This window comes from Magallana gigas, chromosome 10 (assembly GCF_963853765.1).
Source record: "Magallana gigas chromosome 10, xbMagGiga1.1, whole genome shotgun sequence".
Taxonomy (NCBI): Eukaryota; Metazoa; Mollusca; class Bivalvia; order Ostreida; family Ostreidae; genus Magallana; species Magallana gigas.
In genome coordinates this window covers 29,963,134-29,983,583 of record NC_088862.1, presented here as the reverse complement: position 1 = coordinate 29,983,583, position 20,450 = coordinate 29,963,134, and the positions used below count along the sequence as shown (strand labels likewise).

The 20,450-nt window shown below is 32.0% G+C and overlaps 1 protein-coding gene and 2 long non-coding RNA genes across 3 annotated transcripts; 2 read left to right on the top strand and 1 right to left on the bottom strand.

Moving 5' to 3' along the window:
- Positions 1–117: 117 nt before the first annotated feature.
- On the top strand, positions 118–4,134 carry LOC105317443 (uncharacterized). The gene is made up of 3 exons (XR_010710049.1): positions 118–263; positions 577–738; positions 4,018–4,134. It is a non-coding gene; the product is annotated as an uncharacterized lncRNA (long non-coding RNA).
- On the bottom strand, positions 3,382–18,991 carry LOC117686561 (uncharacterized). The gene is made up of 4 exons (XR_010710048.1): positions 18,829–18,991; positions 18,250–18,322; positions 4,001–4,190; positions 3,382–3,790 (listed from the first exon to the last, which is right to left on the bottom strand). It is a non-coding gene; the product is annotated as an uncharacterized lncRNA (long non-coding RNA).
- Positions 6,750–13,417, top strand: LOC117692436 (uncharacterized). The gene is made up of 6 exons (XM_066073692.1): positions 6,750–7,222; positions 10,174–10,303; positions 10,664–11,977; positions 12,166–12,293; positions 12,386–12,546; positions 12,926–13,417. The coding sequence occupies exons 3-6, from the start codon at positions 10,664–10,666 to the stop codon at positions 13,357–13,359; spliced, it is 2,037 nt and encodes a 678-aa protein (XP_065929764.1). The 5' UTR covers positions 6,750–7,222; positions 10,174–10,303; the 3' UTR covers positions 13,360–13,417.
- Positions 18,992–20,450: the final 1,459 nt, after the last annotated feature.

Sequence of the window (20,450 nt, the reverse complement as noted above, 5' to 3'; positions counted from 1 at the left end):
GTTTAAAACTTGACACCCAACTTTAAATTTACATCCTGCTTGTAGCAATTGACATTTCCGGAGAGTTGGTTTTCTTTAACATTTACATTAAAACAACTACACATGTCCTTCTTAAAGCACTACAATGGGGAAGAAAACCGGATTTTTCTACTTTCGAGAGATTTTTGGAATTATCTTATCGGTAGCTACACTAGGAACAGCAGCTCCTATAATTGCAACCGTCTATATTGACAATCCAAAGATATTTAACGACCTGGAAACATGTAAGAAAGACTTTATTTATTTATGCAGTTCAGGAATACGGTCAGTTACCTTGAAATGTAATTGAATACTTAAAAAAAAATCACAATTTTGTCAGTTACTTGCAATTACAATTACATTGATTTGTTCAAACGTAACTAATTATTTTCCTTTACTTCGACAAATATAATTAAATAGAAACCTTTAATATGTATGTAAATTGAAATATTTAAATAGTCACTTATGGCTCATGTATCATTTCTTATGTAGTTTTTATTTTAATCACGACCTACTTGTTTGTCCTTCATATGAAAATATATTTAATTTTTATTACAGCTTGTTCGCTTAAAGGAACGTTTGCCCTGTTCTGCCTTGCCTTTGTAGTGGAAGTGTTTCTTTGTCTGCTGAAAGGTTCTTGTTTTGCCTTAGCTATTCTTTGTAGAGGTAGATGTAAAATCAACTGCTACCATGTGATTGTGCTACTACACTTCACTTCTTGTAAGTTGATATTTATATTTTAAAGTGTGTTACACACATTTGTCATGAAAATGTATTCATGTCTAAAATAGTACATTAAGGCCAAGGTTCTCTCTCCAATTGTACCCTACCTGGTAGTGAAAAGAAAGAACACTCATTTGATTAATGAATCCGCAATATAAAAAGTACCTTAAACAAAAAATAAAATGACTGTTATTTACTTTAACAATTATTTTTAGGTATTTAGGTATTTTATGAAAAGAAAAAAAAGAGAATATGAAAAAACAGAAGAAAACATATTAACACAGCAATAATCTTCAGAGCTTTAATTTAAAACAAATCTCAAATTTCACTCGGAAAAAAATTCATGACAAACAGTTCTAAATCTTTGACTAAACAAAATGTCTAAGCTAATGATGTGCATCAGACATACTACTTTCAATGAGGGTAAGTTTACAAATGGTATGTACCTGTAGTTAATGTACTTGTTTTCCCGATTTGAATGGAGAATATATAAATAAGGTCAATGTTCCAGTATTGGTGACCATTTATATCAACAAAGTATTTATCAATCAACTAAATCATTAGGCATTTCTTGGGGTTACCTTGAATACTTGCTATTTCATTTAAAAGAGAAAGTCATTGGAAGAACTAAGTACAAGGTAAATTTTCATGAGAATATCTCAGAAACTCTCTTTTTCGAATACCTGTACCAACTGACACTGATTTAGCAATTTATATCGCCTACAGTTTAATATAGCCGATAACGTTGGTATTCACAAACAGATGCGTGGGTTTAATCTATCACAGTTAATATCGTACTTATTTTCTTCTATGCATGGACAAATCATTAGCATCGACATTATTCTTATTAACAAAACAAAAATTAATGGTTCGTGTCTTATTGTTTTTCCTTTATAGATTTTGTTCACAACGTAATGAATAGCAAACTATGTTATGCTACAGAGCTCATTATGACTTTCTTCGTCTCTCTAGAGAGGAAACGATCTGCTGGATTTTAAATTAACATGTAACAGTTAAAAAAGTACATATAACGCGATTGTAACTGCTGATCTTGCAAAAGAGTTGGTGTGGTCTTCAGATATTTGAAATTTTAACAATTTCTATGCATTGGTTTTTTGAACATCGACAAACAATTTGACCCAGTATATAATAAGTATTTGATCACTGTCTCCAAATATAAGCTATATGTGTGCAATTGATCGAGTGTAAGAAAACTTGGCAGAGACTGAGATTTGCCGAGCCCTCTTTACGTTTGTGATCCACGCCAAACTATCGTTTACTTTTCAAGACCTTTAAGATCAATTCTATGTAAGAATAAACGATTTATAAAAGGGTCTGGCCACGCATAGTCACCAATTTTCCTTATATTGCATACATGGACACACCTAGGTGTAAAACGCAAAAAACCACTAAAAGTTGATTGCTGGGGGTAACCGTTGCCATGGTAATCGAGGCTAAAGATGGGAAAATAGCAAAACTTACCTACTTTGAAGATATTAAAATGTTTTGCCCACTAATGTAAACTATCAAAGACATAAAACAGCCTTTGTCCTATTTTCATTTATTTAATTATATAAGACAATTAATGGAGAAAATACTTTTAAAATGTTATCATGGAAACCGTTACAAATTTTTGAAATCAGTTTTCTGCAATTTTTTAATAAGCCCAAATGGGAAACTGTTAAATTTTTACATCCATATCAATGTCTTTGCAATATATCATTTATCATGAACATTGACATCCGTTGCTATGGCAACAAGGCCAAAAATTAAGAAAGGTTGAGAAATTGAAGATTATTTTGATATGCTTTCATTCCTGATTTTAGAATTTATTTGCAATTGTTTTAGTTAAAACTTGTAAAAATATATGTAAATTTTCATTATACACCACAAAAACCTTTATTATGCAACAGAGAAGTGTTGTTGCTATGGTAAATTAAGTTGGGAAAAAACCACACAGAACTTCTTACTTTTTGAAAAGTTCATAGCAACGGCAGTTAGTTTTAGAAAATTTCAGCGTTTTTTCAAGTGTCATTAAAGTTAAGGACATACTTTATTTTTTCTCACCATTTGATTTTATAAATTTCTTCATTATAAGTGAATAATATCCAATTAAAGATGCCTAAAAATATTATAATTTGCCTTGTCTTTAAGCTTGTTACCATAGCAACGGTTCTTAATTTTCGTATTTAAATTCTTAATTGCACAATCGTTATAGTGTTTACCAAAAAATCTAAGATTTGCACTTTTTATTCAAATTAGATGAAGAAAACATATTTTAAAATTTCTGTTTAGTAACCATGGAAACGCTCTAAAAATATGCGTTTCTCCGTGAATTTTTTTCTTTCTTTTGAAAAATGACAACTATTTTTAATAATATATTCTACCCTGGAAACCCCAAGTTCTGCACATTACTCACAATATGTTCTCAAATAAGCATTAAAAAGCCATTTTACATCTTTATTCTCGGTTACCATGGCAACGGAACCACATAGCAACAAACAAATGGTGTAGGGCTTTTTTACTCACCAAAGTCTATCAAATTGTCTAGTATGAAGAAAATCCGTGACTATGCGTGGCCACCGAATTTTTATTCTTACATAGAATTGATCTTAACATGTATTTTGTTTATCTTCCAACAAATTTTCACATTTAGGCCTCAGAGTCCTTTATTCGACAAATTGTGCTCAATATTTGCAAATGAGACTATGACGTCATGGCATAACCGAAAAAAAGATGACATTGCAATGTATTTCAACGTCAGCTAAATGCACGATGCAATATCGGAATAATAATAACAAATTGACAGAAAGTCGAATTTAACTTTTAATGCAATATAATGAACCAGTATATCATATAAGTAAACATATTGAGGGTGTCTGAGTGGCGCAGTGGACAATTCCCTTGTTTATCACCTCTGTAACCCGAGTCCGATTGCGTTGATCGACGGTGGTTGTATGTAATAGGGTATGGTGGTCTCCCACTTGGACAAGTGGGTTCTCTCCGGGAACTCCGAGATTGGTATTTCCACACCAATGACCCCCTCGGACTAACATATGTGACAACGAAAGATAATATATAATTGTAGAATATGTATATCAATCGTTGTAAAATAAATAAAATTCATTTTTTCATTTCAATTCTTTAACGCTCTTTGTCATGAAAAAAGAAAAGGTCGTTAAAACGACACCTGTAATCTAAAACGAACTCTCTGATATTACATGTAAATGTGTCTTTTAAATATGAAAATAATACTTACGATTTTGTTTTTCATAGGTACTTTCTTATCAGTTGGAATATTGATATACGCTGTGAAGCTGAATGCAAACGTTTGGTATTGGAACATGGCAACCGTATCTTCATTTCTTGCAATGCTTAACAGCTTTGTTACCTGTATTTTCCAGAGGGAATATCGTAGTCTTCGCAAGGAAGCATCAAACACAAACAAACTGTTCAAAGAAATTGGAAATTATTAGCTCACCTACAATAACATTTAAATTTTGATAGATTACACTCTTTGAAGTTACTTTCTAGCAAACATATTTCTCTTTCTCGTGTCTTTTTTAATCAATCATTTCAGACATAGAATTGGTATTGCATTGAATTTGTTTTTGAAATATTTATTTTTATACATACCTATCATAACTTTAATGTTTTGTTGCAAAAGACTCGTTACAAAATAATCACTCGATTTCACATTAAAGCTACTTTTATTTTTAAGTTCTCTGGGGAAAAAGTTATATGTTGATTTTAACAAATATATCCAACAATACCGAAAAAAATATCAACATTACATCAGTGGTAAACTGAAAAGAACATAACGTAATCACTGCAATGAATGAAGTTAACAATATTTAAAAATAATAATATTGTATAAAGACTTGATTCAACACGAAACTTCAATTTTATTACCCAATTTCAATAAGAAAATTTTAAATGTTGACATGAAACATTACATATTCACTGAAATGAATTAAGTTAACAATATTTGGAGAAAGAAATTTATATTGTAAAAAGACTTGATACAGCACAAAACCGTCAATTCTATCAACTTAGTTCAATCGGAAAATTTTACAAGTTGACATTTCCTACATTTGTAATAGTACAAAGGTAATGCGGTAACCATACACATGCATTTATTAATACATCATGCTAGGCTGCAGCAAATACTTGGAATCAGAAATTGGATTCGATTTATTTCACAAGCAATTAGTTTCATGTACCGTTAGACGTCTACAAAAATGTATTCTTGTTAACTTTGCTTTCATAATAAAAGCTTTAAAATCATTTTAAAAGTCTTTTTTAAGTTCAAAAAATCAGCAAACAAACAGTTAACATAAAAAAAGAAAAATAACTTATTTTTTATACTTGTAAAAAAGAAAATCTTACATCTTCATGCCGAATGCACCTTTTAAGTATATTTAGATTTATATCTTGGGTTACACAAAAGCATTATTTATCCAAAGCGTTCCATGGCATTCGATGATGTACATATCACGTGACAGGGTTTCAATATCCAGTACCGTATAATAGCAATGACAAGTTTGAAATTATTCATAGAAAAATCACAAATTGCAGATTGTATTAATGAATCAGCATTAAAGATCGGTCTCTTAAAAATTGAGACCCATTTCCGACTGAAAAACTTCCCATATATTATCATCTGTCTGGTACTCTTTTCTTTGATGAAGGGATCTTAAAACAGAACAAAAATTTGAATTTCATGAGGTAAAAATCAAACGACTCTAGCTATTTTACCAAACACAAATCTTTAAATATAAATGCCCAAAACGAATAAATCTTTAATTTTCATTAGGCTTACATTGTGATGAAGTGAATTTTACAGATGCAAAACAATTTCTTTATTATCGTGTATTAATCAATGATATTGAAGCATTTTAAATGTATTTTAAATGTATGACTAAATGTGCTTGTTGTGGCCTATGTAAAATGTATCTAATATGATAGCAATGTATCTGAAAATTTCAAATTGTCCTAGGAATGATTATAAAGATTTTAAACAAAACCTGTAAACATCTCGCAAATGATGTTAAATATTCATTTCAAATTATTTCAGTGTGAGTTAGACATGTTGTATGTAACTTTACAATTCATTGGAGTGTGTTGTCATCTCATACCTAAATGCAGAAATACAAGGCGCAACTAGATTGACATTGGCAATGGCGTACTTACATGTATATTGGTAGATTCTCATTACAAAACCCCTAGCAGTGGCAGTATACCCTGACTTGGTTTGATCACATTACGTCATGCTTATGCCTCAAGAACTTTCAGAACTTTCTTGTTATTCATTTATTAACAGATATAAATAGTTAGATTGGAAAATTCTAAGACTCATGATAGGTTACACCCAATTAAGTAGAAAATAAATGGTATTATACAAATGTGTTACGTGTACTCCCTAACAGATCATAAATCGTTTTTTAAAGCCAACATGATTTATAGAATGATAACCAATTAATCACAACTATGCCTTATACATGTACGTTTCAAAATCCGACAAAAACTTCTATACATGTATCAAAATTCATCTTTATTCTTTTTAAACTGAGATAATGTGAAACAATAATTGCGCTAAGTATTAAAGGGGCATTGTCACGATTTTGGTCAAAAATTATTTTTCCGATTTTAATATTTACAATGCTTCAGAAAAGCATGTTTAATAGACAACTGAAATTTGATAGTCATTTGTTGAGTTATAAGCAAGTTACAGAGCTTGAAATTCTTTGCTATGTAAACAAAGCGTTTGTTTACTTTTTGAACGTTGAAGTAATAATTCCAGTTTTAAACCTAAAACGAATGTTTTAAACGTTAAGAACTGTTTATATATGCCTAAAAAAATAAAAAAAATAAAAAGATAGACAAATAAGCTGGAAAAAAGTTTTTTTTACTGGTATATTGAACCTATGTATACAAACACTAGGGCACGAGCCTTGTTTACATGTGAGTCCTGTATCTTGCTTATAACTCTACGAATGACTCTCAAAGAACTAAAACCACTTTCTACCAAATATGGCCTATTCACTGGGTGAAAAATGAAGTACATTTTATTACAAAAATCTACCACCCATTGTCAACTCTGACACTTACCCTAATCGCATGTGTATTAACTTTTGGTCAAATCGGACATTAGACGTACATAACAAAAGTCAAACCTATACATGTTTGTAGTTTTCCCGGAAATTTCGGCTTTTTTCAACATTAGAGACATTTTTTCTTATACAGCGCATTCCTCGCTGATAAATATTTTAAGTGTAATTAAAAGAAAAAGTCAAAAGAAAATTTTTCCAACGAAAAAAATTATCAGCGAGGAATGCGCTGTCATCGAAATAATACCGTTGGACTTATCGCGGGAAGAGGAGAAATTGTCGTCTGTCAGCTTGTGATGAACTGATCAGCATGATGAGTGTTGATGTCTGCATATGAGATATCCTGATATCATTTCGCAATAATATAATGTGTAAGTATATACAAAACTTTAGTTTAAACATCTTTTTCACTCTTGTATCTCTTTTTCTAAAGTTTTAAAACGCCAACTTTTAAATAACCATGCAAACAAGTAGGGGCCTATAGTTTATAATGAGAAAATATCAAGCGTACTGCAACTGTTTGACGTTTCTGATGTACAGTAAGCATATAAAAAGAGTAAATAATAAAAAAAAAAATACGTGCTCATTAAAATCAAGTGTTTTTTACTTTCATAGATAGAATTTGTACATCGTACACAGTTTGTTTACAATCGGAGAATTCGACTTGAAAGTCTGTCATTGGGTGTTTAAGGAATATGTAGTTGAAACACGTAGAATAAAACTACGTTGAGAACAGATAGGTAGTTTTATTATTGTGAAAGGTGATTTGATATTATCAATAGTCATTGTTGTTACATAGTTTTAGCTAGTTATTATAAATAAATGTCGTACATAAAAAATTGAATGCACTATTCTAAATAGCTGCAAGGGGGACAACTCTAACAAAGTTGCAGTGGTGGATCTTGCATTTTTTACACCTACATTAATTAGGAAATTGTATTTACTTTGTGGAAAAAATTAATAATTAATAGAGAAATTGTAACTTTGTGCTAATTCATTAATTTTTACCATATATTGCCACTTTATTTAAAAGACAAGTGTAAAGCTGTCAATGTGACAGCAAACCGGGTTTTCTTTTATGTAAACTGTATCCATAATCCATGTCAACCCTTATCCAGTGAAATGGAGTACCCTACATGTATATGCAACATTTTGCCAAAAAATGACTAAGTTCAAAAGCTAGTATTTTTTTCATACATTATCGGAAATCAAAATCCTAGCAATATGCACACCTCTGATATATGTACAATTGATCTGCAAAAGAACAACTTCCTATCTTGAAAACTGTAGGAGTTATCCGTACAATGAGGGTACCCTATATGCAATATTTTACCAAAAAATGACTAAGTTCAAAAGCTGGTATTTTTTCGATAAATTATCGGAAATCAAAATCCTAGCAATATGCACACCTCTGATATATGTACAATTGATCTGCAAAAGAACAACTTCCTATCTTGAGAACTGTAGGAGGAGTTATCCGTACAATGAGGGTACCCTATATGCAATATTTTGCCAAAAAATGACTAAGTTCAGAAGCTGGTATTTTTTCGATAAATTATCGGAAATCAAAATCCTAGCAATATGCACATTTCTGATATATGTACAATTGATCTGCAAAAGAACAACTTCCTATCTTGAAAACTGTAGGAGGAGTTATCCGTACAATGAGAGTACCCTATATGCAATATTTTGCCAAAAAATGACTAAGTTCAAAAGCTGGTATTTTTTCGATAAATTATCGGAAATCAAAATCCTAGCAATATACACACCTCTGATATATGTACAATTAATCTGCAAAAGAACAACTTCCTATCTTGAAAACTGTAGGAGGAGTTATCCGTACAATGAGGGTACCCTATATGCAATATTTTGCCAAAAAATGACTAAGTTCAAAAGCTGGTATTTTTTCGATAAATTATCGGAAATCAAAATCCTAGCAATATGCACACCTCTGATATATGTACAATTGATCTGCAAAAGAACAACTTCCTATCTTGAGAACTGTAGGAGGAGTTATCCGTACAATGAGGGTACCCTATATGCAATATTTTGCCAAAAAATGACTAAGTTCAGAAGCTGGTATTTTTTCGATTAATTATCGGAAATCAAAATCCTAGCAATATGCACACCTCTGATATATGTACAATTGATCTGCAAAAGAACAACTTCCTATCTTGAGAACTGTAGGAGGAGTTATCCGTACAATGAGGGTACCCTATATGCAATATTTTGCCAAAAAATGACTAAGTTCAGAAGCTGGTATTTTTTCGATAAATTATCGGAAATCAAAATCCTAGCAATATGCACACCTCTGATATATGTACAATTGATCTGCAAAAGAACAACTTCCTATCTTGAGAACTGTAGGAGGAGTTATCCGTACAATGAGGGTACCCTATATGCAATATTTTGCCAAAAAATGACTAAGTTCAGAAGCTGGTATTTTTTCGATAAATTATCGGAAATCAAAATCCTAGCAATATGCACACCTCTGATATATGTACAATTGATCTGCAAAAGAACAACTTCCTATCTTGAAAACTGTAGGAGGAGTTATCCGTACAATGAGGGTACCCTTTTGGCAGCCGCCCGCCCGCCCGCCATCCGCCCGCCTGCCCGCCCGCCCGCCATTTTCACCATTTTAATAACCGGATTTTTCCGTTGGAAAACCCGGTTAAAAATTCACAAATCTACACATCCAATGCTCTTAATAAAACTTTTATTTCCATTTTAAAAGCATTTCATCAAATTGCTATTTTTTTCATCAAACATTGTTAAACAAAGTGATAAAGATTATTCTAATAAATTTTGAACTTGCTATCAAATGTGTTTGCTACTCTTTATTATTATTATTAATTTTTTAATTAAATTTTTCAATTTAAATATGCTTGTATAATATTTGTGTGCATGTACAAATCTTGATATACATTACACATGTATAATGCTTAATCCCAAATTCTAAAACATGTCTTAAATAAACTATAATAAGGTTATTTATTTTCCTGGTATTCTTAGAAACTGATAGTCTTTAAATTGATAATTCTAATGTTTACATATGAATGAAGTTTCAGTAATTACCGGTATATAACATAAGAATGTGCAGCATTTCTAGTATTCCCTTTTTTTTTTTTATAAAACTATTAACTGATAAATGGATCATAATGAGTCAGTCAAATGCCAATTACACTTTCCATTTAATCTATTAAGAGATAATAAACCTGACTCTAACTGAATTCATAAAGTTATGTTACAATGAAACGTTAAATAACAAACTGTACTGTAAAATCTAATATGCCTTACTTCTTGCACAATTTTTTTTCAGAATATCAGTATCTTCATAACTGCAAATAATTAAAGCATCATGCTATGTGGTGGATCTTCGTGGCCTCTTTGAAAATGAAAGATTTAGCAGATTACGACCTTCATGATGTTTGATTTGATAAGAGTTAAAGGTATTTAATTAGTCCATGCATCTACTCAATAATATTTAGTACGGATATTGTATATACAACATACATGTGTATTGTTATTTAGACCCCTGCTCTGAATCAAAGGAGATAGGGAGTATACTTAGGCTATTTTGCCCTTGTATGTCTGTGCATAACAGATTTTTGTCACATTTATCTTAACTATTATAGGTAATAACAAAAAAGAAGTCTTAGCCATATTAACTAAAAAGGGATTTATATATGTATGCAAACATTAAATATAAAGTTGGAAGGAGGAAAATTCAAAAATCTATAATTATATACATGTACATGTACATGTAGTCTTTGAATAATCTTATTAGTTTTTCAATTATTTTGCTACAGATGCCTGGTAAAAAATCCTACAAGTGCTTCCTTTGTCCTCGCATAACAAAAAGGACTGACAGATTTGCCATATCCAAAAGTCACAGACTTGTTGTTAACAGAATATCAGGACGAACACCAAGTGATGGGGATTTTCTCTGCAACAAGTGTCGTCATGTGTGCAAGTCATATGTTAAGGGATCTGAGAAAGCAAAGAAAAAAGTGCAGGCATGTACTTCTTCTACATGTACTCCTCAGCCATGTGTAACACCTGTTAGCCCACCTTCAGTACAGCTGCCATTCCCTAGCTCAGCTAGAGGACACTCCTCCTGTTGCATCTGCAAGAGGCCTGGACCAAAACTTATTGTTGTTCCTGTGGATATCAGACACCAGATATTTATATCCAAGGAAATCATTATTCCAGCTGGTGCCAGGTGTTGTCCAAACCATCTCCATGGAAATATTGGGGATCTTGAACCTATAGCTGATACAACAACAGTGAATAGATCAACAATCACCCAGCTGATCAAGTTTTTAAGGTCAGAAATTCAGAGGCAAGAGAAAACAAGACTTGATTTTAACAGCGAAAAAACTCTCAGTGATGCCGAGTACCGTGATCTCATGGGAATTTCCAAAGACTCTTTCAAAGATCTTCTGCTCTTCGTGGAGGGAAAAGTTCGGCCTACTCCAACAAGATCTGTACGGACTAGCTTAGCTATTTTCCTGATGAAATTAAGGGGAGGTGAATCAAACAGAGTACTTTCAACCCTTTTCAATGTATCTAAGTCAAGTATTCGAAGATGCATTAGTTCTGTACGCTCAGCCCTTTCTGGAAGATTTGTCCATGAAAACCTGGGTTTCCAGCACATCTCACGTGCAGAGATTATACAGCACCATACAAGACAGTTAGCTCAAACTCTGTTCGAAACCAGCCCAGGCAATCAAGCAATTTTGGTAATGGACGGTACCTACATCTACATTAACAAGAGTGGAAACTTTCAGTTCCAAAGGCAATCATATAGTTTGCACAAGGGACGTCCTTTGGTAAAGCCATTGATAATTGTTTCAACGACTGGCTACTACTTATCAGTTATGGGCCCCTACCTTGCAAGGAACAATGACGCAAGTATCCTAAAGCACGTCATGAAGTCCAACATAGAGGACATTTGCAACTGGGTGGAGAAAGATGATATTTTCGTGGTTGATCGGGGGTTTCGAGACTCACTGGATTTTTTGGAAGAGCTTGGGATCCAAGCCCACATGCCTTCTTTTATGTCCAAAGGAGAGAAACAGATGACAACAGAGAGTGCGAATACAAGTCGTCTTGTTACAAAGGTGAGAGAGAAAGACTCAGTAGTGTGTGTGAGAGAGAGAGAGAGAGAGAGAGAGAGAGAGAGAGAGAGAGAGAGAGAGAGAGAGAGAGAGAGAGAGAGAGTATATGTACCAAGATCTGCATATGAAATGATATATCACATTTTTAAATGTAAGCATTGATTGAAATTGAATCCTCTATTTTTTTATAGATAAGGTGGGTTGTGGAATCCGCGAACTCCCGGATCAAGCAATGGAAATACCTTCAGCATGTATTGCCAACAAGTCAGATTCCATACATAGGGGATTTCATAAGGATTGTCTGTGCTATTTGCAATAGGTAAAAATAGAACAATGTAATTTATTTATACTAATACTCTATACTATTTGATATTTTTACTATTTTAACACTTATGTTTTTGTTGGTTACAGATACATGAAACCACTTTCTAACGGAAATGCCACTGAGGATGAGTCCCTTGGATGTAAGATGCTTTTTCTATCCAAGCAAGTCAACGCCTTACAACAACATGTGGAGGAACATCACCTAGATCGGCGCTCTGTGTGTTGGGAACCAGTAGATGATCTAAGAGGTATGTATGAATAACTATATATACCCTAGTTAACACAGAATTTTGCCTGTCCTGCTTCAAATGTTTGAACTGAATTTATTGAATAAATCAAAAGGATAAGACACAAGTTTTAAACAGGTTAGATAGTCTTCTCCTAATGTTTGAAAACATTAACAGGTTATAGTATCTTAATTATTACTTGATATATTTTTTTCATTTATGAAAAATAAAGATGTATAAATTATCATAATTTTTTGTATTGAGTGTTCATAATAACATTTTTTAATCCAAATCAAATGCTAATCTTTGATTTTATGTACAGTGGATTAGCCTAGCTAGCATATATTTTTCTCTGCATGTATTTATTTGACCTTAATTACTTTGATATATTTTTTATTAGGCTTTCCGTATCTTGATGAAGAGCAGCTTCGAAATCTCACTTGTGGGATATACCAGCTTCGACTCTCACCCAGTTATGCACAGGAACACTTGGAAGGCAACTGCCAGATACATGTCCACAAAGAGGAGCCAGGTCTTGTCAGGGTTCAGGTTCAGAGTCGACATGTATCATCTCGATCATACCAGTTATGGATAAGATATGATGAAGCAAGTGTTACAGCATGGTACTGTAAATGCAGAGCCGGGGCAAGAGTTGTTGGGATGTGTTCCCACATTGCAGCCATTTTATGGTTTTTGGGAAATGCGAGGCACAGGATCTCAAGTGGATTTGGAGTTCGAAACTGGGGAGACTTTGTTGACGATGCAAACAACATTCCAACTCCAGTTGATGAAAGTGAGTCCTCTGAGGGAGAACTTAGCGGGACGGAAGAATGACATTTAACTGTAAACATTGTTAGATTAAATATTAATTGTATATCAACTGCTTATCCCCAGATCCCCATGCAATAATAAAAATAATATTCAAAACAGTTTCCATGCAGATCAATAGAATTTTAAAGATAATTCATTTATATAACTTTTCATTATTTTCTAACTGTAGTTATTAATGCACTACACACCCAAATGATATTTTTTCAAAAGTTTTGATTGCTAATTTTTTCTATTATTCATAATGAAATTATTTGTATGTGCACAAGTTTAGATTGCTTATTTTTTTCTATTATCCATAATTAAATCATTTGTATGTGCACAAACCTATACAGTATCTTTAAAAAAGAACTGAAGGACCTCTGATCATGCATGCATGTAACAACATGTTTGATAAATGGTGTTAAAATTGCTGTGAATATTTGAAACTTATTTGAGTGTAATGCATTTTGTATGAATAAGTTTATGTTGTCATGGAAACTTATTTGTGTGTGTATTTTCATCTCTTGAACTACATTTATTTATTGACCATATTTCATTTGTTGATATAATACTTTTGGAATATAGATAAAAAGAATAGCATTCACAATCTTCAACTTCAGCTGCTATTAACATTGAAAAAATTTGTAACTTTTTGTTGTCATGGAAAGTATTCTTTTTTTTTTTTTTTTTACAAATTAAGATATATACATAAATGATGTACATGTAATGTAGTGATGTAAAAACATTTTAAAAACAATACTCTGTTTGAAAATATTTCATATTTAACTTGATTTTGATAAAGGCGAAAAAAACTACTCAATCAATCTTGCTTTTCCAGGAGGTGGAGATTTTGTACTATCTGGTTGCCATAGAAACTCTTTTTATACATGCACACAAATGTGTTATATTTTTTTCTCAGAATGTTATTGTTATTGTTGATTAAGTTACCAAGTTGTTACAGTATTAAAATATTTATCAGTTTTATATTTGATTACAAGTGTTGTGTCAATCATTGTGTCAATTATGCTTAATTTTGCACTAAGTTGGCCCATCTGACACCTAAAATCTAAACCCACTGTACAGACCCCTAGTGACCCAAAACCCATTATACTTTCTCAATTATGAAAGTAGACTACCTTAACAACATTTATAGAAAATTTCATTAAAATCTGAGAATGGGCCATTTTTGGGTGTTCGTGGCTCAAGTCCTTTTATTTGATCATAAGAAATGCATTTACAAAGTATTGTAAATAATTGACAAAAATTGTAAACATGCCCCTTTAACACAGAGTGCGTAACGACATCTCGCACATGTGGGTTTTACTTACAAGCTAGTCCACTAACATAATATTTTCTTTCGATGAGTTGACCTTTATCAATAGTTCGTTGTCGTTTCTGCAAGTTTCTGATCTTTGTAAGTTTGTGATTTTACCAGTGTACCTCAAACAGTATCCGTATTGCCTTGCATAAAGATATCCGGATTTACAATTGTTTACGTATATGTGCAAAGTCGTCAAAAAACTAAATATGTGTTTAAGGATATTATTAACTCAGGGTTTGAGTTGTCAAATTCGTATTGTTATAAAGATCCATGTTAGGAGAAAGGTTTGTTTTAATCACAAAAGAGTAATATTCGTTAAATGGAAATTGATATAACATTTGGTATTTATTTTATAATATCATGAACACACAGAAATAGATGAAAACCTTTTTCTTTTAAAACATTTTGGGCAGCTCTATAATTGTATTTGTTGGTCAATATAACTTTACATACTTTCTGTTAGTTGTATCTCTTTTATCAGTCCCCTACCGGTAATCACCGGAGTGGACTACATCTTTTCTCTGCGTCCGTCAGTCCGTCCGTCAGTCTGTCCGTCCGTCCGTCTGTCTGTCCCTCTGTAGTTTTCCACACTTTTTTTCTTTATGCGTTTGAGGAATAATATGAAATTTGCTGAACTGCTATAAAATGTCAAACTACAGATCAAGTTTACACTTTTGTAGCGTCTGGTTGACATATTTTCGAGAAAATTAAATTTTTATCTTCCAATGTTTTAATGTTCGGGTTCGTTATCGGGTTCGATGTGTATTGAATAAACGAGGAAATTTTATAGTCAGTAATAATATCGTGCATCACTTGGACTATTCCTTCTATTGTTTCTAACAAACAAATAAGTCCTGTAAAATAGTGTCAAGCATTGTGGTGTTAATGTAATCGGCAAGGTTTTTTGTATTATTGCAATCGGGTTCGTTATCGGGTTGGTCTGTTTATTCGATGACTCTCCTGTTGTAAATAACAGGAAGTGTGTCCAGTACATTTGGAACAGGCCAAGGTCATTCTGAGTCTGGAATGTAACGCAGTAGTGAACATCTTAACATGTTCCCATTCTCCGAGAGATACGACGGGTGATTGAATTAAAAGCGCATGTTGAAACAACGAATTATCAAAATCGGTTGCAAACGAAAGGACAAAGTTTTTTTTTCCGCAACGATACAGGTAAATTAAATTGGCAAACTAATGCAAATGACAAATGCAGGAATTTAAAAAAAAAATCCAATTTGTACTTAGTAGTTCTATTTTGAATGTGACTCTTTCTTTTCTATATTATTGAGGTGGTTCACTGAAGAGATAATTGGTTATGGATTTGCATTTGTATTTTTTTATAAAAAATTTAAACAAATTACTATGGTAAGTTATTTTATCTTGTAAAAGCAACAGTACAGAAGAAAAAAAATCAAATCGTCTTGTATCAACTTCTACGATCGTAGAGAACAAAGACATTTTCGTGATGAACACAAATTATAATTTTCTTTCTGTTGTTCTATTTTTATCTTTACACATTATTATATTTATTATGCCTTGTCATCGTTCTTTTTAAGAACTTATATTCTTTCATTGCAATTCACTGCTGCATTTCTATTATCAAAACAAGGTTTGCATTGCATTTTTACGATTATATTTTTGAGATATTACTAAAAAAAATTTTTTTAAATGGAAAAAATCTCTCATAGAAACACAGAACATTCGTAATTAGTCAAATCTTAGAAGATGTTAGGGCCTCACAGGTTTTAATCACGTGATCAATTAAGTTCATATCCCGTTAAACTTTTTCACTTGCGGTTTATTTCTTAAATAAAGATTAAAGTTGCTGACATTGGGTTCTGAGCGAGAGTTTGTTTGCGATGTTTTTAAGTTGGACAATTTTTGACGACATTTGTGTGGATCCTGCTGTGTCGCCCGACAGTCACAACGTATAACATATTATAAGTATTTTTTTCATGAGTTCGTTGATCATTTTTTGGTAAACTAAAAATGTTCTATATTATTGCTACAGCAAAGACACTAGATTAAACAAAAGAAAGATTTTGAGTGCGGTCTTTTAACCAAGATGGCAGTTTTTGCTTATCTCTGCTTACTTTCCTGGCGGTATCAATTATCCTGGTTCAGGTCGTACCAATAATTATGGATCTTAGCCAGGAGCAAAGTAATGAATCCATTACATGGCCCGGTAACCAGATAACTACACACAACTGTTCACAGGATTTGGGACATACGAAGACTAACTGAACAAAACGAACGCCGCTGACACTCGAACTAGCTTCCAGCTCTTTGTCTTTTCAATGATGTTAATGTGTAAAATTTGATAAATCATTGTAGTTGATATTTTCATAATAACAACCAAATTGTTCAAATTTCAATCACTAGCTTTTTTTGCGTGGCAGGTTTTTATAATAGTAGTATTGCAGTATTAACAGCATATTTTCTTTTTCTAGCATAGTGAAAAAAAATCACTTTTCTGACAAAATATTTTCCTGACTAGATGACTTATTTCTCTGCTTTAATGAAGGTTTACATTCGTAGAATTATTCGTAATATCTGCAGCTGAATCTTAATTTACTTTTAGATAATTAAATGTGTAGATAAACAATACGGATATGGGTTCTATTTGACAAAAATATTCGTCTTTTAAAGCCTATGGTCGTCATTGAACAGAAATGAATATATATATATATATATATATATATATATATATATATATATATATATATATATATATATATATATATATATATATATACGGTATTTAGATTCTTTGTATATAATGGTATTACAAGTATTAATAATGTATTTTCTATATCACGATAAACTGAAAAATATACCAAAAAGTATGACCAAAAAAAATATATGCATGACCAAGATTTAAATGCAATAAAAAGCAAATCCTCTTTTTCTAATGTTCTTGAACAATTCGTTTTCAAACTAACAAGTAAATATCATACAGGTATTAAACTGAAATATAATGTGTTGGACATTTAGACACACATGTTGCCTAGGAAAAATTTGTGTCTGAAGGTCTATGCAACCAATGATATTTTTCTCGAATATCAGTCAACAACAGTTTTCTTACACTCTTAACTACATATGCAAGTATTATGTCAATTAACAACCAGCTATTCATGTTGCAGAGATCTTAGGCTAATTTTATTGTAGTGGAATTGTGCGTAGCAGTCTAACATTTTTATGTTGAACTGGCTATTTTACCTTCCAACATCGTATTTCCTAGACTTGATGAATTAGTTTTCGTGTTGTAGTATTTTTCGTTGGTAAAGTGAGTAAGAACAATGATAAACAGTATTTGTAAGCTATACCAATATTAAGTTACAAATGCGTCCAAGGCCGATGTTGCTGTAGATTTAACATATCATACGCTGCCTTAACATTTAATAAGCTGTAGCAAATTTTATATGAGACCGGTAAACATTGAATGCCGGTTGAAGTAACTTTCGTTTTGTTTGAAAGTTCGTTAGTAAGAACTATGTAAACAAATATTTAAAATATTTAACAATTTACAGCACAAAATACAATAACATAAATTTAATAAAAACATTATATGTTCATTGGTAGATTATTCCTACCCTATGTTATTTCAAAACTTCTCTTTCGATTCCATGTCTTTGTACTTGTAAAGGGCTTTCCTATGACATCTCACTGCAGACGACAACAAGTATTTCTTAATAAGTGCGCTTTCTGAATGGCATAGCATGTTTGTTCACAATGTAACTATAATGATACTAAAATTACAATTTAAAATTGTCTTTTTAAATGTGCAAAAAAAACAAGAAAGGAAACGGCCTGTAAAAATATTATATAACGCGTGGTATTCAATTTGTCTGCACAACTTTGGTGTACTATAGGACCGACGGCATTCAAAGATAAGTATTTAATGCTTATATGAATTTTTTTCGAATTCAGGATTGGGGTTACCATTTAAATTATTTAAAGTGATTGATAGTAAATAATTTTCACTCAATTAGTTTCCACTTTCAAAATAGTAACTTGTAATTTTTTTTCTTTTTTTCAATATTTTTAAAACAAAAAAATATCGACTGTGGTTTAGAACTTTCAGGCCACTAGTATTGGAACACGTTCGTTGACTCAGTTCATTGAAACTAAATAAAAGAACAGCAAAATAACATTCAGTTGACGAATTTTACCTCTAAGTAAACGTTCTATCGTCTGTAAACGTCTGCTTCCTTTCAAGTAAAGTCAAAACGTCCTTTCAAGTTTTCTTCTTTTTTTTTTTTTTTTTTTTTTTTTTGCATGTTTGCCAAATTATAAAAATCGTTGTCTACCTTCATATGTACATTGTGCACGTGTTGTCCCTATAAAAGGAAATTACGTTTGCCTGTTATTATTCAGCATTGCATTTTGTTAGTACATATAGTGTTAGCAACAATACAAAGTGATAAGGAATGGGACTGCTGTTTTCTTTAATTGACCTATTATCTTACCAAAGGTGACTATAGACTGACAGGAAGATGATAAGCAATTGTACTAAGTCCCATGTCATACTTTACGCTTTTGTTTACAGGCACACCACAGGAGTACATTTACCTTTAAAGAAATAACTGCATGCATGTCTTCAACTAGAAATGGGGGGGTAGCGTCTCATGACCTTCTTTATGCATTATATTAAAGTACACACCAAGGGAACCTTTACCTCCTCAGGATTAATTACATGCATATCAACCACTAGAAAGGAGGGTGCATCTCATGACCTATTTTTGCATTTGTTCACAAATGCACGTCAAGGGCACATTTACCTACGAAGGATTATTTGCCTGCATGTCATCTCTCAACTAGAAATGGGGGGTGCATCTGATGACCTACTTTCTGCATCAATTCACAAATACAATGTACCTACCAAGAGTCTGTTGTATGTATGTTTTCTACACCGTACAAACGTACAAAACAAATTCGTACACAACAGGGGCCTAATTTAGAATGAAAGACTTAACTAAATAAGATTTGTTCTATTGAAAATATCAGTCTACAATGGCTGTCTTGACGATTTCAACCCTCTTGAGGTGAGGCAATACTAGAAATAAGTAAAGTAAACAATACTTACCGCTACAATAATCATCCCATCGCCCCCGACTCTGGGGTTTTCAGTATTTATATCATTCTTAATATTTTGAATCTTAAAAATACCTACTCTAAAAACACACCGTTCAAACCTTTGAGACAATATTCAATTGAAACGTTAAAAGTTTGTTAAGGAGGCTGGACGATTTAAACACTTACCATCAGATCCGCCTTAAAATTCCATCTTGATACAGAGCTCTTTGTAATTGGAGGTAGAATTAATATAACTTTAAAATGGCCATAAGCATCCAATCCTTTTGACGTTGCAAAACGTGTGGTAATTCTTATAAATCTTTTTTTTTTATTTTTTCATATATTTGAAAGAAAAAGAAATCCTATGGGCAAAAATACAAAATATATAATGAAGAAAACGTGAATATTTGGCGCTTTTATAACAAACTCCTATAAGGTCGAATAGTAAAAAGGATTAACTTTCGAGACTAGCCCCTAGGAAATCAGGGCGGTAAATAAACTATTTTTTCATCTTAGAATAACCAGTAGAAAAATAAAACTAAATACCAGAAATTTCATTGAAATATATATGGCAAAAATAAGACTCCGCCTCGTTAAATCTATATGACAAACCAAATGAGGCTATTTTTGGCGCATTTCAATTGCAAAAATTTTGTATGTACGGCTGAAATGATCCTAGGTATAGCATAATTTTTTGCATCTTTCATACTTTGTAATA